At 42.2% G+C, this 21,322-nt stretch overlaps 1 protein-coding gene across 1 annotated transcript in view; it reads left to right on the top strand.

Annotated features, from left to right (window-relative positions):
- Positions 1 to 19,941, top strand: part of ptprn2 (protein tyrosine phosphatase receptor type N2) — a 125,102-nt gene extending 105,161 nt beyond the window's left edge. Inside the window, exons 15-22 of the mRNA XM_070986509.1 lie at positions 1,353 to 1,426; positions 5,893 to 5,970; positions 9,125 to 9,244; positions 10,522 to 10,688; positions 13,006 to 13,059; positions 14,079 to 14,143; positions 16,320 to 16,393; positions 18,407 to 19,941. Of these exons, the coding sequence (XP_070842610.1) occupies positions 1,353 to 1,426; positions 5,893 to 5,970; positions 9,125 to 9,244; positions 10,522 to 10,688; positions 13,006 to 13,059; positions 14,079 to 14,143; positions 16,320 to 16,393; positions 18,407 to 18,478 (704 nt within the window). The 3' untranslated portion in view covers positions 18,479 to 19,941. The remainder of the gene's footprint in view (positions 1 to 1,352; positions 1,427 to 5,892; positions 5,971 to 9,124; positions 9,245 to 10,521; positions 10,689 to 13,005; positions 13,060 to 14,078; positions 14,144 to 16,319; positions 16,394 to 18,406) is intronic.
- Positions 19,942 to 21,322: the final 1,381 nt, after the last annotated feature.

Below are 21,322 nucleotides of genomic sequence, written 5' to 3'. Positions count from 1 at the left end.
TTTCTCTTGTACAAGCATACTGTTTGAAAAAGCATAAATCTGACCACGCATGTTTTTCTATGGTAAACATCCAAACCATCCACAGGCTGGATTAGAATGAACAATCACATTTTGATTAATAATCCTGTAATATTTGGCCTAGCTGGCTCTGAAACATGCAAACAATGCAGGACCTTTTATTCTAAGAGGACATTTTACCTGGCATGTGCAGTACTTTAACTGGGTATTATGTATGAGGCCATCAAGTGCATACATAAGACCCCTTTACAAGGTTCTCATTTTGGAACCAATCACGGAATTTTAGCGTTAGCCTACGCTAGCTAGCTGCACGAAAGTCATCTTTCCAACAAAATTCATGGTTGTCAACTAGAAATGAGAAGAGGTTTTGTTTGCTTCTGGCTGAAATGTAGACATATAGTTTCAAAAGTAACAGCAAATTAGGATTTGGTTAGAAAAATGAGAATGAAAAGCTCGACAATCAGTTACTTCATCTTCGTACAAGTGGAGTAATCACCTGATCAGCCTCTTAGTAATGTGGATCCATAAGAAGATTCTGTCAAAGTTTGATGGTTTTCATAATTTCACATGAGAGATTTCTGTTTTTCTGTTTTTCTCTGTGCTCTTCTTACCAGTTTGAGGTGGGTGGGGCTCAGTTAGAACACAGTGATGTCACAAAGTTCCATGCACCAATCAGAATTTAGCAACATTTGAATTGGAATCTGATGACATTTGGTGGGTTTCTCTGTAACTGTCCATCAAATCTGATCAAACCACACCCACACAGTCCTGAAGATGAGTTTTTGACTTTTAAACTCATAGTTATTATCATAAATAATACCAAAAGTTTTATTTTTTACTTGAAGTTGCGCCTATGTAGTCATGATTATGAGAAAAAGATTTGAGGTCGCGTTTTCAGGGGCTTTAACTTCAAACAAATGTGTTTAAGACGACGACTGAAGTGGGTTCAGATTCATTGGAAGCAGATTATATGAATCTTGCAACAGTTTCACTTGTTTTAGAAAAGGAGGATTTTAAGGATCAGTACTTACAGGCTTCTTCACATAAAATATATTATTATTATTTCACTTGGAACATTCCTTATTAAAGGTGGAGCAATTCAGGACTTCAGAAAAATGTGTGTGTGTGTGTGTGTGTGTGTGTGTGTGTGTGTGTGTGTGTGTGTGTGTGTGTGTGTGTGTGTGTGTGTGTGTGTATGATGAAAGTCTGATGAAACTGCCCTGCAGCCTTTTCAGTTTCATATTTCTGTGTTGCTGCTCAAAATTCTGTTGTTATTGTGTGGTGTGGAAAAACAGTGGAAAAGTATGTTGATGAATTATGCATCTCCATTACAGACGATCATTCCAGGATCACCTTGAAAGCAGAGAATAACCACGGCAACTCCGATTACATCAATGCAAGTCCAATAGTGAGTATTGTTTATTCATTATGGCTCTGCGTTGTGGCTAATATCTCGTGTCTCTCAAGCCTTTTTTGTACCGGGAACACCTGTTGTGGTTGGATATTACTTTGAGATAAAAAGAAGTTTCAAAGGACTTGTCATTGATTCAAGTGCATTGATCTTCTTCCTAAACTTTGTTCTCCATGCTGGGAGCCTCAGTGGATTCGCTGTGTCTTGCTGAATTGCATTGCTACTTTCAGTGCTTTCAAAATGGCCGCTCTCTGGAGATACCCCTTTTTTTCATCGGCACTAAAAAGAATTATATATTATTTTTGACTAAACAAATGAATCCCACCACAAATCCAGAAAGACCTCAGTGTTTGAGAGTGCTACATTTTTTGTTTTTTGTTGTTTTTTTTTGTTTTTTTTACTATTTTTTCCCCCAAAACATTGCCAGTCATGATTTCCCCTGAGGCTGCTGAAAAGGGATTCCATCAAAGGGAACAGGAAACTATGCATTTCAAATACAGTGCCAAAATTTCTGAGGAGATAGATGAGGGGGCTACACACAGCTGCACTAAAAGCCTATTACTCTTCAGAAACAAACAGTGGAGACTTCTAGATGCTCTATTTATTCCTCCATTTTCTCTAATGGCATATTCATAGAGGTTTTTAGCTTATTTAAACAGTGCTGTAGTGCGACATTCGCCATCTTATAGAATAATATTATAATAGGCGTAATCAATCATGGGAAGAAGTTAGCAAAAAAGCAGACGGGTACATTAGTAAAAGAGTATAAAGTTACCCAAGTCTGTTTTGGTGCAGTTAAAAAAAAAAAAGCATCTAGAAACACAAGCGGATGTTGAGGATGGGTGAAGTAATGGCGGATGCAGTGGTGTGTGGATGAAAGGACAGTAATTACACCACAAAAGGGACCCCTGGCTGAGCCCAGCAAAACTGTGATAATTATGTCTGTCAATGCGGCTTCTTCCTCCTCATTAGCTTCAGGGGCAGTGGCCTACGAGTAAATAATCTGTCGCTTCTTTCTTGGAATCCGGGGTCAGGGAGGCAGAGGGAAGGAGCTCCCTGCAAAGCAGAGGGTGACATGCACACAGGGTAAAGCTTGGATAATGGTTAATGCTTGACCACAAATGATGCAAGCGCTCCCAGATGCACAGCATCATTAGCGGGAGGAATGGTTTCGAGGGAATGTGCGGTGGCATGAAATGTGGTCGGAGCCTGGTTGCCTTTGTCTCTGCTGGCCTTTTCACACAATCAAACGCTGTGTAGCTTTCTGCATTCCCCACCTGTTCTCCATGCTTTTGTTTTCAAACTATCTGTGATGACCTCAAGTCGGCGTTTAGCTCCCGAGCTCCCTGTCTCTCATAAACACCGGATCAAGGTGTTGAAAGTTGAGACGCTTCTCCAGGAAGCGATATTTGTGCAAGCTATTTTAGCACAAGCTATTTTACTTCAAACCAAAGAGCACTTCCTTGCCTTTTTTGTTGTAGTCTATCTTCTTCCCACAATGGCGAGGGGAGGACAGCTGAAACGCAGGACTACTCTTTCATGTTTGCACTTTAGTATTCATGCAGGGATGTCAACACACAGCTACAGCATGTCTGTGTCCTTGAGATTGGCTAAACGGAGTGGCAGCACTAGCATTCGGCACCACCCTTTCTTTTTTTTTTTTTTTAACAAACCCATGAGAGGAATTTCAACCAGGACGGATGAAGGGAAAATTGAACAACATGGTTATACCTAATTGAAGTAGAACAGTGGGTAATGAACATAACATTTCCTGCGTGTCCTTTTGGGAAATTTCTTTAATAGACAGGCAGGTACATTTTGAAATTGCAGCCAGACCTTGTGAAGGTGTGTTTAAAGAACATGTTCAGTCACTCATGCTTCACTTCTGCCCCCCAACGATCGTTTAGTTACTACTAACAACAACATCCACAATGAATATTGACATCCTGCCTGACATCCTGTAGACACTTGATTCAGGTAATATAACTATAAATCATAAACTATAAATAAGATCAAATCCATTATTAAGTATTTCACTGCTAAATGCTGCAGAGAAATAATTTCCAGCATGACGATGACAACACAATAGTCTGTTTCTACCGAGCCTGATGATTTGGAAGTTAAAAGAGAAAACAATTTGACATTTTTAATCCACCATAATGGAAATACATTACAAAGACATAAATACTAAAAGACTTGATTTTTATTTAAAATCTTGGACTAAAGTTGTACGTTGGGGTTTATCGCCCGTTCAGAGCATTAAGAATTAATCCTGTTGTTGAGGTTATTAAACACGAGGAGTGAAAAGTGTTATGGTAATATTAAAGCCGTGAAGAATGCTCCATAATTAAGGTCTATGAGCTTGACAAATGAGTCAAAGAAATGAAAAGAGAAACTAGATGTTCTTATAAGCTCATGTTCGGTGTCCTTGGCGAGTTGTTCTTCAGTGTTTGAAAGGAAAAAGGGAGTTCACAAAGAGTGAAAAAGCCATTAAGAATGACGATGTGGCTTACTGTTATGGTGGTCCTTAACGTTGTGCTCAGAGATGTCACCTTCCTTAAGTCCCTCTGTTACAGTTCAGGGATGTGCTGCAAAGAAAGCCTCCATTTTCATTGGTGGATGTCGCTCAATGTCATGTTGATATGTAAAGATACACTTTCATTTTATAAAGACACGCTGCATCTGTGGTTACCTCGTGAGAGTTCAGCATGCCAGGTTTCAAGTTATGTGCTAGTGGCCGTCGTTCGGAGCAATCGGCGTCCTGCGAGACACTACTGGCAGCTATGGCCGTGATGTAGGTGTGACGTCAGAGCAAGAAGCGACTGTTCGTTAAAAACATCAACGGCGCCTCCTAAAGAGGAAGGCACTGAAGGCTGTTCTCCGTGGAGAAGATGTTTTCGCTCACCTGTTACTTCATATGGTTCATCGATTTGATTGGTTCGTCCATGATGGATGGTGATAGACGGATGGTTCATCCAATCACCTGCCAAGTATTATTTGAAAGTGCCTGAGTGTTTCTGAACAGCTTCCACAGACGACGTCCCCGATGGTTCAGTGTAACAAACCGTCTGGCACATCAGGTTATATCTTTAGTAGGTGTACCATAAATAATAGATTTACAAAAATACAGCACTGTTGGAGTGCCTCGTCTATCATTATAATGCCAAATATACATCAAGAATGCACTGATATGTACCCACCCATTTCTTTTCCTGCAGAGTGTGTCAACATCTTTCCACTGATGCATCTCGCACTCGAGGGTGTGCATAAAAATTCCATTCAATAAAATGCGATCATTGATTTTGCCAACACCTACTCAATCAAGTCTCAATCACATCCCTCAAATCAAGTCCCCCATGTCATTATGTCCCACCCCAACACTCAGCTCCCTCACATCAGCCGCCTGCAGGCTTTACATGCCCCGCCACACCACCATGTTTCATGCAGAAACACGTCAAAGCGTGGCAGAAATTGACATCTGAACGGCATTTCATGAGGTCATTGAGGACATTAGAGAAGGCTGTACACAAGTCTTTATTTTGAACATTCAAAGGATTTGAAGTTAGATTTCAAGGTTTAAGGTTTTATTGTCCTTATACAATACAGATCAGTTGTAGTCCCCTATATGCTACACATGCAGAAAGAGTGGAAACAAATATTCAAATATGTGAAATTAGAATAGAATAAAACAGAACATACTATATAAAAATACCAATAAAGGAAGAAATAAAAAGGAAAACTAAATGATATTTCCAAGAAGATCTACTGTTATGTACAGTGCGTTAGGCAGCAGTGGGAATGAGGGTAGCACAAGGGTAATGGCATGGTAATGTCTGCGCATAACAAACAGTTCAGTGTAAATTCAGAAATCTTTTCACTATCAAGTAGCAACAGTATTTTTTTGGAGGAGACCATTTTCTATTTGCATTGAAAACTGATGAATATCATTTATGCCGTGGCATTCTTCCCGTAAACACTAGAGGTGCCTGTTTGCTTAATTTTCTACTCGACAGGCCGCACCGTGCAAGGTCTTCTTCAGTCTTTTTATGCAAACGTGATGTTTAAAGAGACTGATCTTAAACATTTTGTCACAAAAACAAGTTTGACTGACAGGCGTACAAAGGATGTCCTTCAGATACGTGCTCAAAGCTTATCCAGTGTGGCACAGCGCGATGTTCACAGTTTACCGATGGGAGTCTGTGGTTTTGTCTATGTTCCAATTTAGTGTAATCAGACCCATTAAAAACTAGTCAGATCTTGAGGACAGAAGGGAAGCGACAAAGAGGAGCGAGACTGAATCGATGAATGAAAACAGACAGGAAACACATCAGAGGCGAATGTTTTCTGCTCTCATTTCACCAACCAGATGGAGGCTTTGATGGAAGTCTTTTTCCCTGACTGTGTGTTTTCATCCACCAGTCTCCGCCCAAACACTGTGTCACACTCTGTTCCTTCTCTCCCAGATGGACCATGACCCTCGCAACCCTACTTACATCTCCTCGCAGGGCCCACTTCCCTCCACTGTGGCGGACTTCTGGCAGGTAATGCTCATCTCCGCTCACCGTGGTCTTTCATCTTTTACAGTTCTCTTTCTGCACAGATGAAGGTTTGTAAGAACCGCGACAGAGCTGCACTGTCTGTGGTTTTATGAGTCTGATGTCTTCTTGGTCCAAGAGAAAAGTGTAGATTACTATTTCTAAGGTGTTTAAGCAATGGTGGAATTTCAAAGAGGGATCGATGAACCCGTGTTGCCCCACTTTGTGCCTCTCATGAGCGAAACATCAGAGCGAAGCATCCGACTCTCCTAAAAATATCTACTTTGAAAAACCCAGAAACAACAGTTACTGCTGTTCTGAGGGCGTTTCCACAATTCACAAAAGCTCCTCCAATCATCCGGATAAAGAAAATATACTGTCTGGTACATGAGAGAAACATTTTAACCCTTTTCTTAAGCTGTGACTGGATAATCCAGGTAACTGGAAATGGCAAAAGTGTCCTTGCTCGCTTTGTAAAAACAAGCAAAAAACTAACCTTTGTTGCATCATTGCTGCAATTTGATTCCTCTCAGAGTCCTAACTCGGTCATTTCTGGTGTCCATTGCAAATGAACTTCTATAAATCTGCTTTGAAATCATAAAAAAAAACGTTCCTTATACTGGGAATTCGCTAGGAATCATTAAGTTTTCAGTTTTCTTCAGTATTTACAGTAAGTAATCCAGTGATAGTTACAGTGATAGTTCATCCATTGCTATGTAAACAGGAACTACTAAAGGCTAACTCTGCATACTTTTAATGGTGATTTGCAAAAGTGTGATCAAATAGGGGCTATAAAAACAGGGCTGAAGTTGGAGCCCACAGCTAACTCACTTCATCCATGGCAACATTATGCTTCCTGTTTACATCCCCCAAATTATGGAAAAAATGATTGTTCCAAAACTTAGAGCCTGATTATCCCTCAAATAAAGGAAGGACAAAGCATAATTGTACATTTCTCAGGAAACTGTTTGCTTAGCTCTGTGACTCCAGCGTAATGCTGATACATGAGAGGCACAAAGTGGGGCTTGAAGTAATGGTGCTTCTACTGTTCCTACTCATCTATAAAGCTGTTTAATTCACTGAATATGTGCTATAAACCTGCAGCTTTTACTCCTATATGGTAGTTTAGTTACACACACCCCCAGGAATTCTAATATTATTTATAATGATGCTGCTGTTTGCTCATATTTGCATTTTTCTCCATGCTATTTGCATTCCTTATCTTGTCCATAAATGTCAGACGAACCCGCCATTATTCACTGGCTGTGTGTAGGCTATTGTAAAACATGTCGTCTTGTGTGGAGGTACAGTATGCCTTAAATGATGCATGGTTGCCAAATGGCGTTCTTATGTGTTAATAGGACAGGACTGTAGTAATTAGCGGGCCCATCACCTCCATATGGTGAAGTAACTCCGCTAGCCGTGACCAGGATGTAGAAGTGTGAAGCATAAATCCTGGCAGACCAGCTGGCCCTGCACTCTGCACTCTGCATCATGTGCTGAATAGATACTCATTTTGAATCATTATGATAGTGCTGACTTGGTGTTAGCACAGACGCCAGCACTTGTTTGTGTCCAGGGACGGGTGGTAGCACAAAGTTTAGTCTGGTCAGGTTGAGTTTTGCGCACCAAAAAGAGTGAAGCCCTTGATTTTTGTTGTAAATCACTTTTTAAACCCATAAAACAAACCTGCTGCGAATCCATTAAAAGAAAAAAAAGAAAAATTCATTTCCTATTATCTAAAAAGTGTACCTTTGACCACATCAGCTCAAATAGGAATGACGGCTTCCTGTATTTAATTTGTAAATTTGAAAGTGCCTCAAATGAAACAGTTGATAATTATCTCTTTGTCAATTTGGTTATTTGTTTGTTTGTCTGCCAATTTTTTTTCCGTGCCAGGTGAATAAATGCATATCCATTATCTAATGAAATGGGCCATTTAGCCATGAACTCGACTCTAAATCTTTCCCAATTAAGCAGAAAATAATGGAAAATTAGACACAGATTGACTGACACAATGAACATCAGTTCTGTGTCTGGCAATAAAAAGTAGCCACTCATTATTCAATATGGTTAACCTTGGTTTGTGACAAGAGAGAAAAAACACTCTTTCCCCCCATTAGAAGTAAACAAACAGGGGAAACACTGCCACTCTCATGCAAATGGACCATGCAGGAGGCAAATCTTTTTGCTCTGTCCTATCTAATCCACACCAGCCCCAGGCAGCGCTCTGAAAGGCGGCTCTGCTCTAATCCTCCACTCCTCATTCCCCCATCCCTTCATCCTTCACTCCTCCATCCATCTCCCCTCCCTCTCTCCGTCCCCGGCTATTACCTGAGCTCTGCTGGGCCTCGCTTTCCTGCTCACTTCCCCTCAGAATTCAGTTCACAGAGCAGCAACTTCGGCCATTTTTGAGCTTTTTTTCCCCCACTGTCTTGCCTCCTGCTACGCAAGCGATGTAGAGCAGCTTTATGTTTTTGGAGCCGAAAAATTGATTATCACATAAAAAAACTGACAGGCTTTTTATGAGCTGAAGGTGGAAAATAAGAATGCACTTGTTCCTCACTACCTACAAATATTTGCCAAACCTTACAAGACTAAATGGATAATATTCCCCCACATTATCACCTTGCCTAATCTCATCACATCTTGGCGCAGTTGGCACAGTTGGCGTGTAATGTGTCCACTGGGCTGGATCACAGAAGCTTGTGATTAGTGTATAGTCAAGGCCATTGTGTTTTTATAGCAATCATAAAAGCCGCGTTTCCTCCTCATTTTCCTAATGGCTGCCGTGGGCCTGTATTTTTTTCCCAAGGACACATTAGATTGTGATAAGATGAAATGGAGCAGCGGCTCAGTAGATGTTGTGATCCCGCTCAGGCGACTGAGAGAGGGCGCCACGTGACCCGCCCTCCCGCCGCTCCGCCCAACATTTATCATTTGTCACACACAGAGAGGTGACATTTATTCATACTTCCTGGGCCAAGATTAAGAAATCAATTTCTCTCTAATACAAGGCTGCCATGTAATGCTAATGCGCAATATGCTGCTCCTGGTGGCACAGTTCAGCTACACATTAGTGCTACTTTAATGTCACACAGACGAGTATTAAAGGGTTGTTGTTTGAGGGATGTCTGACGCATTTTCCTCCGGCGTGTAGATGGTGTGGGAGAGTGGCTGCGTCGTCATCGTCATGTTGACCCCGCTCTCTGAAAACGGGGTCAAGCAGTGTCATCACTACTGGCCTGACGAAGGATCTGATGTCTACCACATATACGAGGTACGTTGGCGGGGGATTGAGGAGAAGTCACAAAGCTGGAAGTTTATCTGAATCAGTTCACCCCGATCACAACAAAACATCCTTCCTCCTCTTAGTGGTGTCTAGCAGCGCACATAGTTTTGATTTTATGTTCTGAGTTTATGAGATTTCTGTCTCCACCCCAATGCAATCAAGATGAATTTTATTTGTGCTCACAGCGCTGCAAAACGCCGTTTAAAAAATTCAACAGCGACATGTTCCTCCAGAAAACAATGTCTATAATTTACCAACTTCACTGTGAGCGGTTTTCAGTGGAAATACTCCCTGCCAAATAAAATAGTCCCCATGAAAGCTGCTGAGTAACAAGGATGCTGTTTTTACAAATGTAACTTTTACTTTGAGCACCACAAACAAAATTCAATCACTGCTAATTTTATTGGGACGCTGGAAGAAATCTCAGAGGCCAATATCTCTCAAGCTTTTAAAGGAAGAAATCTGTAAATGAGAAGCCTCTCAGTGTACTTACATATGATAGTAGAGCCCGCCTTCCCAGTTTAACCTGGCCAATCAGGTTGAGGAGTCACAAAGGTTTAGAAACACATGTACACTCTACAGTTAGGGGATTATTAAGACCTCTCTGACAGTGTCTGTCAAAACTGAACATTATTATCTTTGTAGCAGTGGAATTCATGGCTGAGCTGTTGCCTTGGATTAGCATTAGCCTGTTCAGGTGTACCTAATAGTGGCCACTCAGTGTATATTCATATCTCATCATTACTCATAACAACAGCGTCTCAGGTCTTTGTTCGACACTGCGGCATAAAGTCGCTCACAATAAATATAATGAACACATTCCCACATTCGTATCAAACTTAATTGCACCTCATTTCACCAGACAAAGTTACCCTGTGATAAAAAGTGCAGAGTCTGAAAGAACAGTTCATATCTTTGATTACTGTGTGTCATTTCTTTAAGCCTTCTTTCAACCAAATTAACCTCTTTTAATGAGAACCGCACATGTAATCACTCCAAAGCTTCCTCCTTCCTCCTCGCAGTTTCTTTCTTTCTGAACTGGAGGAAGCTAAATTGCCAGTGCGGGACACCTAAACTATTTGCATGGTTACCGCAAAGACTAAGTTGTAATTTGGGTGAAGCAGCCCTTTAAAACATTTGGTGCAAAAGCTTCCTTAAGCTCGTTCCTGCAGGTTGTTGCATAGTTATGAATGAGATATGACTGCTGGCTTGTCATTCATTAACCAAATGTCACCCTTTGCTTTTATTCCTTCTTCTACTTGCAGGTCAACTTGGTGTCGGAGCACATCTGGTGCGAGGACTTCCTGGTGCGCAGCTTCTACCTGAAGAACCTGCAGACGAACGAGACGCGCACCGTCACCCAGTTCCACTTCCTGTCCTGGATGGACCGCGGCATCCCCAGCTCGGCCAGGACCCTGTTAGACTTCCGCAGGTAGAGTGAAGGACGCTGCAGGTTGGCCTCAGACACTGGAGCTCAGGCAGATTCCCACCTTTACGACCGGCCTTTATCCTGAGCTCGTTCTTAATCATCTTCCCTTATACTCTGTGTTCTGTCAGCGCCTCTCTGGTCTCTGGTCTCCTTTTTGCCCCTCTACCTTTTGGTGTCCTAGAGAACAGTTATTCTAATAAGGACTGTGTTTCTGTACTATCCCTTTCATCCTGGGCCTGTTTCCCTCACCTCCCTCCAGCACATGTGATGCAGCAAATTAACAGCCCTGCACTGCCTGGCTTGGCTTGGGAAGAAAAGAAAAGAGAAAAAATACCTAATTCAAACACCCAATTAAATGAGAGCTGTCTCACTAAAAACACGGGAGAGGGGGAACGCTAGTGACTGAATAACCTCACTGTGTTCTCCATATAATGCGTTCTGGCAGAAGAGCAACAATAGCTCCTCTGGGAGAACCCAGAGGGATCGGAAAAGCCCTCCAAATGAGAATAGATGCATCTGATTTGTGGATGGAAGTCTGTCCCGCCAGTTTGTAATGCAGATGAGAGAGAGAGAAAAGAGGATGTGCAGCGTTATCATGTCATCCTTTCCTCAGAGTTGATGCTGTTTTCTTTCTTTTTCTTTTTTCTTTTTTTAAATTACACTGGGTGTAGCTCGCAGTTCTATTTATTTATGATATTGGTGTGCTGCTTTGAGCTGTGTTTTGATTACATACATAAGTTTTCCTTTCCAATCTGTTGACTAGATTGCCTTGATGTAACCCCATTAACGCTGCTGTAGGTTATTGGGAATCTAAAGCTCTCTGATTATTTGAGTCAGAGGTCTCAGATCCACACGATGTACTGCACACTCACGGTTTTCACGGTTTCGGCCAACTCGGTATTTTGCGGTTGCCAGTGTCATTTTTGTGATGTTGCAGCTAGTAATATGAGCCCAGTTGCATAGTCACAAAAGTGATCATTGGAAACTGTGTCTCCTCAGCCAGGCCTGTGCACAAACTGTCTTTCTCTCACTCCTGACTCTGTCTCCTCTCTCCCCCTCTCACTGCTCCTTCCTCTGGCTTGCATGGGAACTCCAAACATCTCTGTATGCTCTTAACTAAGGCGAGATTCTGATTTTTCTGACATTTATATACTTAAAATGGAAAAGATATACACTTAATGTGAGGTAATTTGATATCAAAACAAAAAAATGAATTTAGTACACCCAAAAACATCAAAGGCCTTCTTCCTGCAAAAGAAGCAGTGGTTCATTTAAAGTAGCTTCATCACATTTTGATATTTAGCTACGTTCAGTGCATGTAGGTAAATGATAAAGCCAAGCCAACATCGCAGCGAAAAGAAACGTCAAAGCTCACACTGACATCAAATAGAGCACAGCTGTGCTTTGAAGCGCAAGTGCACATGGGAAGTGCAGTTCACAGTTGTAGTTCTTAAGGTTCAAATACATGAAAAACTCACAAATACAACATATAAAATGCAAAAACTGGGGTTAAACCAGCAGAAAGCAATGGAAAATCTGACATTATACATAGAAAATCTTTGTATCAATACAGTGTCTTATAGTATGTTCAGCAAGATAAAATATTATAAGCTACAGCACATTATTATTACTATAAGTAGTAGCAGAAGTACTATAGTACAACTGACACTTCCATTTATATTACAGTGTATTAATGCAGTGTGCTTTATGCTGTATTTTTCCATTTATTTCTAATGATTATGGCTAATAAGTTCAGTTAAAAGTGACAAAAACGCTCGATAGACGAGACAAACTGAACATGTGATGAGATATTCAGACATTTATTGTTCGCGTCGTCGTTGAAAGGTGAGAAACGAGGGACACGGAGGCTCTCAGTGTAGTCAGTTTCCATGACAACGGCGGGGTGTGAAAAGGCTTGTTGGCCTTCACCGTGCCTGTGGTGTGTAACATTCATAATTGGCCAGGGTTAATGCGTTGGCGGCGGGCAATCACAACATCACACCGCCACATCCATCAGCCTCACGTGTCACAATGGTGCTGTTTGAAATGATGCTCAGTTTATTTAGGCGGTGCGACACCGACTTCTTCCCCCGTCCTCGAGTTAAAGTGATTGATTGACTGGCGGGTGCATCTCTGCGGTTTCTGCTTGTTCCTTTGATTATTGCTGTCGTTAATTCCGTCCTGACCGCAGCGCAGAAGTCCTTCATTATCACTGCTGTTATTCAGCAAAGAAGAGTGTGATTCAGCAGCCTGTGCATGTCAAACAACGTGCCGTCAAGCTGGCGATAACATCTGATTTTCTCTTTTTTTTTTATTGCAGAAAGGTTAACAAGTGCTACCGGGGTCGATCTTGCCCGATAATCGTTCACTGCAGGCAAGTATGACTATTCGAACCTGGTGACAGTGGCTGACCCTGCTGAGTTGGGATGGCGTTTGTTTGTCGTGGCCTGTGTGTTGGAGGGGAGAGGCTGTTTGTTTTAAAGCCGCTCAGTCCATTTACTCTATCTGGGTCCACTGGAGCTCCTGCTTATTCCACTGGCTGTGCCTTTATGGAAATGGTGTGGCACAAAGACACTCAGCCAGAGACACTTCCATTTCCCATTTGGTCGAGTTAGTTAACTGGCCTTGATTGGTTTGTATTAAACACCAGGTATCTGTCTGACCACTTTTAATAGTCACATCCTGTTAAGTCATGCGTGGGGCCGGGCTGCCTCTGAGGGAACTGTGCGGACTGAGTGTCTAGCAGTGGATTAATGAAGCAGTGGTGCTCAGGCCTGCTCTCCTGTTTTATTGGCCTTGCCTTTATTAGAGAGATGTGCACGCCTTGTTTGCAATTAACATGCAGAGCCGTTGAATGGCCGGCGGGCACAAAGGGAGGCTTTTCATAAGACTATCTCTGGAGTAATGGAAAAGCAAGGCTCTCCAAAAGCTGTTCTCGAACCGCCCCTGGCCTCTCAACCTCTCCTCTGCTCCTGAGGTGCATTCATTTAAAAGCCTTTGTCCCCAGTGTGCCTCAGAAACCATTCCCCTCTCCCCAATAGCCGAGCAAGTCTCCAGACCACACATGCACTCGTGTGCAAAGGTTTAACATCGTCACATTGATTGGACCATCAAATATTCAGATCTGTCGAGGCATTTCCATAAGAATATTAAGGATTATTATTGATTTCTGCTTTTTAAGTGTTCCATTTTATCTGTTAATAGCAGGTTTTTGAGCAGACGGAGCAGTGTGTGTCTGTGTGCATCGACTCATTTGTGTTTAAATATACTCCACAGTCTCTCAGCAGATGTAAATGAGCAATTTGTTTCCTTCTAAGAGAAACACTCTGAGATTAAAGCGTCACTCCGCCACCTTAATGATCTCCATCTCTCTCTCTCCCTGACTCTCTGCAGTGATGGAGCTGGCAGGAGTGGGACTTACATTCTGATTGACATGGTCCTCAATAGGATGGCTAAAGGTAACGATCAATGGCTTCCCTTTCACTCTTTCTGCCTGCGTTCAAGTGTTGCCCTGGCAACGCTAAAGCCTCTCATTTTCCACAGAGGGTGTCGGGGATGCATTAGAGGGTGACTTTTCTGAGGCCTGGCGAGGCAGCGAAGACAGAGGCAGACACGGAGGGAGCTGGAAGGAGTGGAGAGAGTGGAACAAAGAGAGAACAGAGAAAGGGAAAATGAAAAAGAAACCTGCACCCACATTAGTAATTATCTATTTAAGCTAGCGTCACGCCGTATTGACCTGCAGCACAACTGCAACATGAATTTAGATAGCACATGCATGGAAATGAAACGTTTAATGGCCAAATACATTGGAAACCAGAATCTGAAAATGTTGCTCCAATGGTTTGAATCAATATTTAATATTTAATGGGAACAATGGGCTTATTTTATTTCGTTTCATTATTGAATTATTCTCAGGTACGTTTGCTCCCTCCTGTCGCCCTTTATACCGTCTTCTATTTTTCCTGTTTTACACAAATAGAAATTAAAACTGCCTGAGAGCTCCAGGGTGATAAAAATCTGTTCGTTCAGCTGCTTTTGCACATTATTTTCTGTGATTTTGACTTGTCGAGTTGGGCCCTAGTTTGCAATGCATAATCAAAAAACACAGTCAGCGAAGATAATCTGCAGCTGGTCACAAATCACAGCACCCTGGCGTCATCATGGACGTCTGCTGGAGGAAATATTACCCACAAGTCGAAATAAATTTGAAACAACTGGGCAAGAAAAGCCACCTGAAGAGGATCTGTGTGGGAGTGGGTGTATCATTACATGTAAAACAGGAATGTTTTGAAGGTAGTTTTGTTTCTAAATTGGAGGACCTGCGCCTGAATCTCAAAGCAGGAGTTGTAGCTGAAGAGTACGTATGAATAAACGGAGATTGTTGTGAGCTGCATCACAAAATAACCAGCACAAGTTTGACATGCAAACACACTTTGTGGACCTCTGTTGTTGCACAGGACCCGGGTCCCTCCAAAGCCGCCTTAGGTCACCTTTAAAGTCCTCCTTAGCTCAGCCTGCCCTCTGCCCTTCGCCCTTTGACCTCTGCACTTTACCCTCACTCCCAGCCCGTCAGTGCAGGTTAGGAGGACGCCCCCCCCCCCCCCCCCCCCCTCTGGTGCAGACCCTCCCTTCGCAGTCTGTAAAACAGTAATAAGACTGACCCGTCCTGATGGGGCTCATGTGGCTCGGTGACGAACGCGCCGTTGTCCGCGGTGATGAAAGGTGCCACCCAGCCTCTTTTTAATCTTTTGTTTCCTGCTCCAGAATCGAATGTATAAAATGAACATAATCTCACTCTCCAAAGCTTTATTTCCTTTGGTCGAAGAGCCTCTCTTCAGCTTTACTTTGGAATCCAGCCCTTCTGAGACATGAAAGTCTTGTCGGAGCATTGGAGCACTTTGAGTAGTCCAGCTGCATTAAATCCCTTTTTTTTCACCCTCTCTCACCCACACACTTACATACATTTCCACTCTTCCTCCATCTGATTTGCTTCCTTTCTCTGCCTCACTTTCAAAAAAAACATCTTGAGAGTTCAGGGGCTCCCTCCTCGTTCTCTCCCTCCGTCTCTGTCTGTTCTCCCAAATGAGCTCTGGAGGTGCCATCTAAAATCCATAAATCTGAAAGCAGAATCAGATTCTCAGATTAAAACGACACTCTCTCTGGAAGCCAGGACAGACTTAACTCAGCAGCAGCTGATCAGTGCTGAAGGTGAGCAACTGTTGCACAGGTTAATCTTCAGTGTGGCTGCTGCAAAGGCTATTTAATTAGACTTTGCTGATTGTCAGATACACACATCCATGCACACACACTCAGATATTGTGTATCAAAAAGCTCTTTGCAGACTTCATAGTGGGACATAATCTAAACCAATTTTTGAACAAGATTCTCGCAGAGAAACCGGCGCTTAGCGTTTCTCAATGCATTATTGCACATTTCCCAGACCCCAAAAATATCCTCTTGCATATTTTATTGAGAAACAGTCTGTGGCTCTCATCCAAGTCTTTCGAGGGATGAATGTAATAATTTTCAATCGCTGCGCTGTTCCAAAGGGAGCCCAGTATAAAGAGAGATTGACAGATGTGAGCTGGATTACTCTGCTGCTTTGAACTCAGTCCAATTTTCGGTCTGTTGCAGGTGCTAAAGAGATTGATATTGCCGCTACCCTGGAGCACTTGAGAGACCAGAGAGCTGGCATGGTCCAGACAAAGGTAAGGTCCCCGGCTTTGAGTTAGAGAGGTGGGGGAGACGGGAGGAGGAGGGGAGGGGAGCAGGGAGGGAGGGAGGGAGGGAGGGAGGGAGGGAGGGAGGGAGGAGGGGTTGCAGTCATTCAAACAGACGATTGTCTACTTCATGTGCGCAGGATCAGGGGAAATGATGTGGTAATTGATAACTGCTTCAGGATTAGAAAAACATTGTCTTGGAAGATAATAACTGACTGTTCCACATTTATCACAAGACACACAGAGACTGACCAAGATCTTCCGTTACAGAAATATTTTTTCTATGAAACTGCAGCAGTTTAAGATCTCCGCTTCATTTCTACCACCGACACAAATGTTTATAACGACGCACAGCACTGAAAAGCTGCAAATCCTCACTTTTCAGAAGCATGGTTGCTGCATCTGCTTGAAAAATGAGTCAAACCATTAATTAATATCACATGTGTAGTTTAAAGGGTTTTTTTATTTATTTCCTGTTCATCTTTATACATTTTCCCTGTGTAAATCTGTAGATTTCATGCGTCTCTCTTTGGTGTCAGCGGTTTATATCACAGCAGACACGTCACCTCATAACATTTTAGGAAATGATGAGTGTTTCCTCTCATCCTCTAATGCAGATAACACAACGCCTCTGTTGTCCTTCTCTTGTGAACAGAAGGAATAATAATAATAATAATAATAAACCTGATGCAGCAGTGGGTGATAATATTTATGGATGCTGCTCGCTAACAGACTCCAGTGTTCCTCGATGGTTCATTAATGCTGCTTTTACAGCTCTGCTCTGTTCAGCTCAGGAAAGCTTCTCAAGCACTCTCTCCTTTTCTCTTCTGACAAGTCTAAGTGAAATTATATTGGAGTATTGTTGATTCCACTTTGTGGCTTCATGCTGGGTCTACGCAGAAATTAGATTGTAATGAGGTATGAAATTTAGAGTTAGGTTTCAAGGATTGGACAACCAATTATCTTTTTTTTTTTCTCCTTCCTGATGTTGCCACTTTATTTTTGGATAGAGCACCAAAAAAAAAATAAATTCTCCTCTTTTTCTGGTTACTCCCTTTGACAGACGTCAACATGCAGTAATTACAGCATGTGTGACCAGTTTTCTTCCTCGCTAACCGTCCGTCTCTGATCTGTCGAGCAGAGATTGATCTCCCCCCAGTGGTGTGAGCGTGAACAGCACAGCTCGCACAGAAGCTGCTTTTAAAAGAGTCTGTTTTTAACACAGAGAACTTTAAACTCGACTTGGGATTAGATACGGGCGCACAGCCGCGGTGTGGATATAGATGGATGCACCTACATATTCTCTGGCCCTATCGCAACATCAGACGACACAAAAATAGAAAACCCTAATCACTCCGCATAATCTCCACTGCAAAGCGAACGGCACGGCCACCAGTGACTCCTCCGTATTGATTTAGCCTATCCTCGGGCCAGACTATGGCAGGCTATGTGTTGACACATCTAAAGACTGCTCCCTCCAAACTCCTACGTACTTTTTCTCTGAGAGAGGACCCCGTGGCCTGCAGCCTGGGGAGAGGAGAGGAATATAAAAACACCAGGTCCATGGGGCAAACATCAATCAGCCCCTTTTGTGCTCCTCTGGGGAAACTGTGAGTCGGATTCACAAACAACTGCACACACACACACACGCACACACACACACACACACACAGAGCTGAGAGACAGCTTGACTCAAAAGCTTTATTTTAAGACACACCTGGCTGGATCGATGGCGGTGCCGGGTGCTCGTGCACTCCCGGGCTGAAAAGCTCAGAGAGTGGTTCACCTTCACCTCGAGTCTGCGGCCAAACGCATCCAGTGCAGGGTCAGGAGAGAGGGAGGAAGAGGAGGAGGAGGAGGAGGAGGAGGCTGCTGTTGCCAATCATTCTGAAATGGCATTCCTGCGCTGTTCCACACTAAAACTTTCCCTCTTCCCTTCATTCTCTCCCTGCATCTTTCCCTCCTCCACCTCCTCCACCTCCTCCTCCTCCTCCTCCTCAGGAGCAGTTTGAGTTTGCGCTGACAGCCGTGGCAGAGGAGGTGAACGCCATCCTGAAAGCGCTTCCTCAGTGAAGGCATCGCATCCCCCACCTTCTTCTCGCTCGCTGAGCACCGGTTTCCTCTGCCCACTCAAGACTGACATCTCTCTCTGCCCTTCCTTCTCCTCGCTCTGTTTCTCTCTTCTGTCTCTGCCTCCTCTTCACCTCTATATATACTGTATACTTATGAATGTCGTGCCAGATATCTCACCTGGATCCGTATTCGCAGATTTTTGCCTCAGAGTACGACTGTTGATCTGGGATCTGTGTCGTTTTTAGCGATGCAGCAGAGAGTGCGGACCAGTGGGGCCTGATCTGATCTGATGTGGGACCTTAGATCAGCCCTCCTACTGTGAGACCTTTTGTCAATATGAACCCTGGTCCTCTATAACTGTGATGTTGTTCCTGAACATACCGTTTTAGTGCCACTGACGAGCTGTTTACGTGATGTCAAGTGAAGATTTTCGTTCCAAAATCAGCTATCTGCCGTCAAAAATACAAAAATACAGACGCTTTAATCATGACTATTGGCAAATTTAAAGCAAACTATAGTTGAGCTGCAACTGAGGATTATTTTATTAATGTGCTGATTATTTTATCAGTTGAAATGTGAAAAACATAGTGAAAAATGGCCACAGCAGTGTCTTCAATCTGCTTATTTTTCTGATTAGCAGTGAAAATATTCAGTTCACTATCACACATGACGAAGAAAAACAGCTTACTGTCACATTTGAGAAGCTGGAGCCAGAGACTGTTTGGCTTTTCTGCTTGAAAAATGGCCGAAACAATAAATCAGGACGGTTGCCAGTTAATTTTTTTGCAGTTTGACTAATCGTTGCGGCTCTCAACTGTAGTACTTTAAGAATAATAATATGTTAAGTACATTAAGGTGTTCGCCTGTAAACATCCGAGCGTTGTGCAGATTATATCCCTCTCGATGAGCTGATGTATTGGATAGCTTTTTGGAAATAAAACTCCTCACATGTTCCTTCTCCTCTGTGATCTGAATCAAACACTATATACTCAGCATCACATGTTGAAGTGTGTGTGTGTATTGTTGTATTCAGGCATCTCACTGCTGTAAACCACAGATTCTTACAAAGCCTCATGATTCCTGCAACATATCAGGTGGTTTTTTTTAATCCCTCATTGCATTGATCTTACATTTTACACCATCAATTGTTTGTTACATGAACATCTCTGTTAATATTAAATGTAATAGAAACATACCAACTGAGATAGTTCCTATATATCGATAGTAACAATATGATATATTTAAGCAGAACTTCTGTTATTATTTGTCCCTCCATCACTGGTATATTGTGATATTTTGTGCAACATGACAGATTATTCCCTCTATGTATTGTAGAGACAATGAATGACTTTATGAATCCCTATATAGTGCTATCTGAAATGTATACTGAGAGCCTCAATGAGAACTATTTATTTTGTGTGAAAAGTAACATTCAGGTTGATAATAAATCAGAACAGATTATACTTGATTGGTGTCTGGTGTTTAATGCTGTTTCTCTCTCTCTCACACACACACACACACACACACACAAACAGGAGGCCGCTCTTACAGCGAATGGCATTTGATTGAATGGTTGCCTTAGTAAAGTCACAAAGAAAAGATGTATCACGCTCCCTGAGGGTTTGTGTCTGGGAGAGACTCGCAGGTTTGTACAGATGAAATGTTTGGTTCAGCAGCTCTGTCACTGGAGAAAGTGGCTGGGATTTGAAATGAAATCACTCATGTATTTCAGCCACCAAGGTCCTTTCGCAATATTACAGAGCAGAGGTGCCTCGGTCGCTCTACAAGTCCAATTTTATCAATATTTACTGAAGGATGTAGGTGTTGGAGAGTAATTGCTTATTTTAGTATTGTTTTTCTTTGTTTTAGTATCGTTTTTTTATTACCACTTGATTTAGTGGTTTGTCTGCCGCTTCTTGTGCAGATGTTACATGCTTCATGTTTTTAGAAAATAGCTTAAAACTATGCGCTTGCTGTTCCATAATGACATCTGCATAAGTGTGCATTTGCATTCATTTCACCCCATTTTGATGATGATTGAAAGGAGCAGATTTCTCCAGTTTTTATATTGACAAAAATTGGTTTTCACGCCCCAAATTGTGACAGTCAGCATCATTAAATGATCACTGAACAGTGTTTGGAAATGGCAAAGAATCCTCAACACGGGGTCAGCTGAGCTTTCACCACATCTCATGAGCTTCCTCAGGGGATGGAATTACTAATCTAATCAATTACATATGCTTTATGCCACCAGGATAATCCGCTCAGTGTTAACACTTGGGTACTTGTCATAGTTTATTTTCTTACCACACATTGTAAGTATGAAGTTTTAGTTTACGATAAGAAATCTTCTATGTTTAAGTGAGTTTATGGTCGTCTTCTTCACGATTGGAAACATGTTATCAGTACAGGCAATAATACAGCTGTCTTTATGGTTTCACAGGTAAACACACAGGGGAAGGTAGTATGTGTACATATATATGTTACTGTTTTGACTTGCATGTATTTCAAAAGAATCTCTGGTTAAAACTAAAAGTATACGTTTTATTAAGTTTGTAAATCCAACTAATGGTTCCATTAATAGTTAATAAACCATTTATTGATGCTGCATTGATGAGTTACAAGGCATTAAAATAAGTGGTAGTTGTGAAAAATACTTTTAACAGCATTACAAACATGAGTATTCGTATTGATAAAAAAGAGTATTGAGTCTCCGTAATAAGCCATCGACTCGTGTTGTGTCATCAAGCTCAAGTGTGATGCTAAAGAGGATAAACAACAGCCAAAGGCGAATAAATGTTGTTCTTATTAATTGTGTGGAGCTGATCTATAAAGCATTTTTAA

The sequence above is a fragment of the Chaetodon trifascialis genome, chromosome 18, assembly GCF_039877785.1.
Source record: "Chaetodon trifascialis isolate fChaTrf1 chromosome 18, fChaTrf1.hap1, whole genome shotgun sequence".
Taxonomy (NCBI): domain Eukaryota; kingdom Metazoa; phylum Chordata; class Actinopteri; order Chaetodontiformes; family Chaetodontidae; genus Chaetodon; species Chaetodon trifascialis.
Note: the sequence above shows the minus strand (reverse complement) of the source record. Positions and strands in the feature narration are given on the sequence as shown.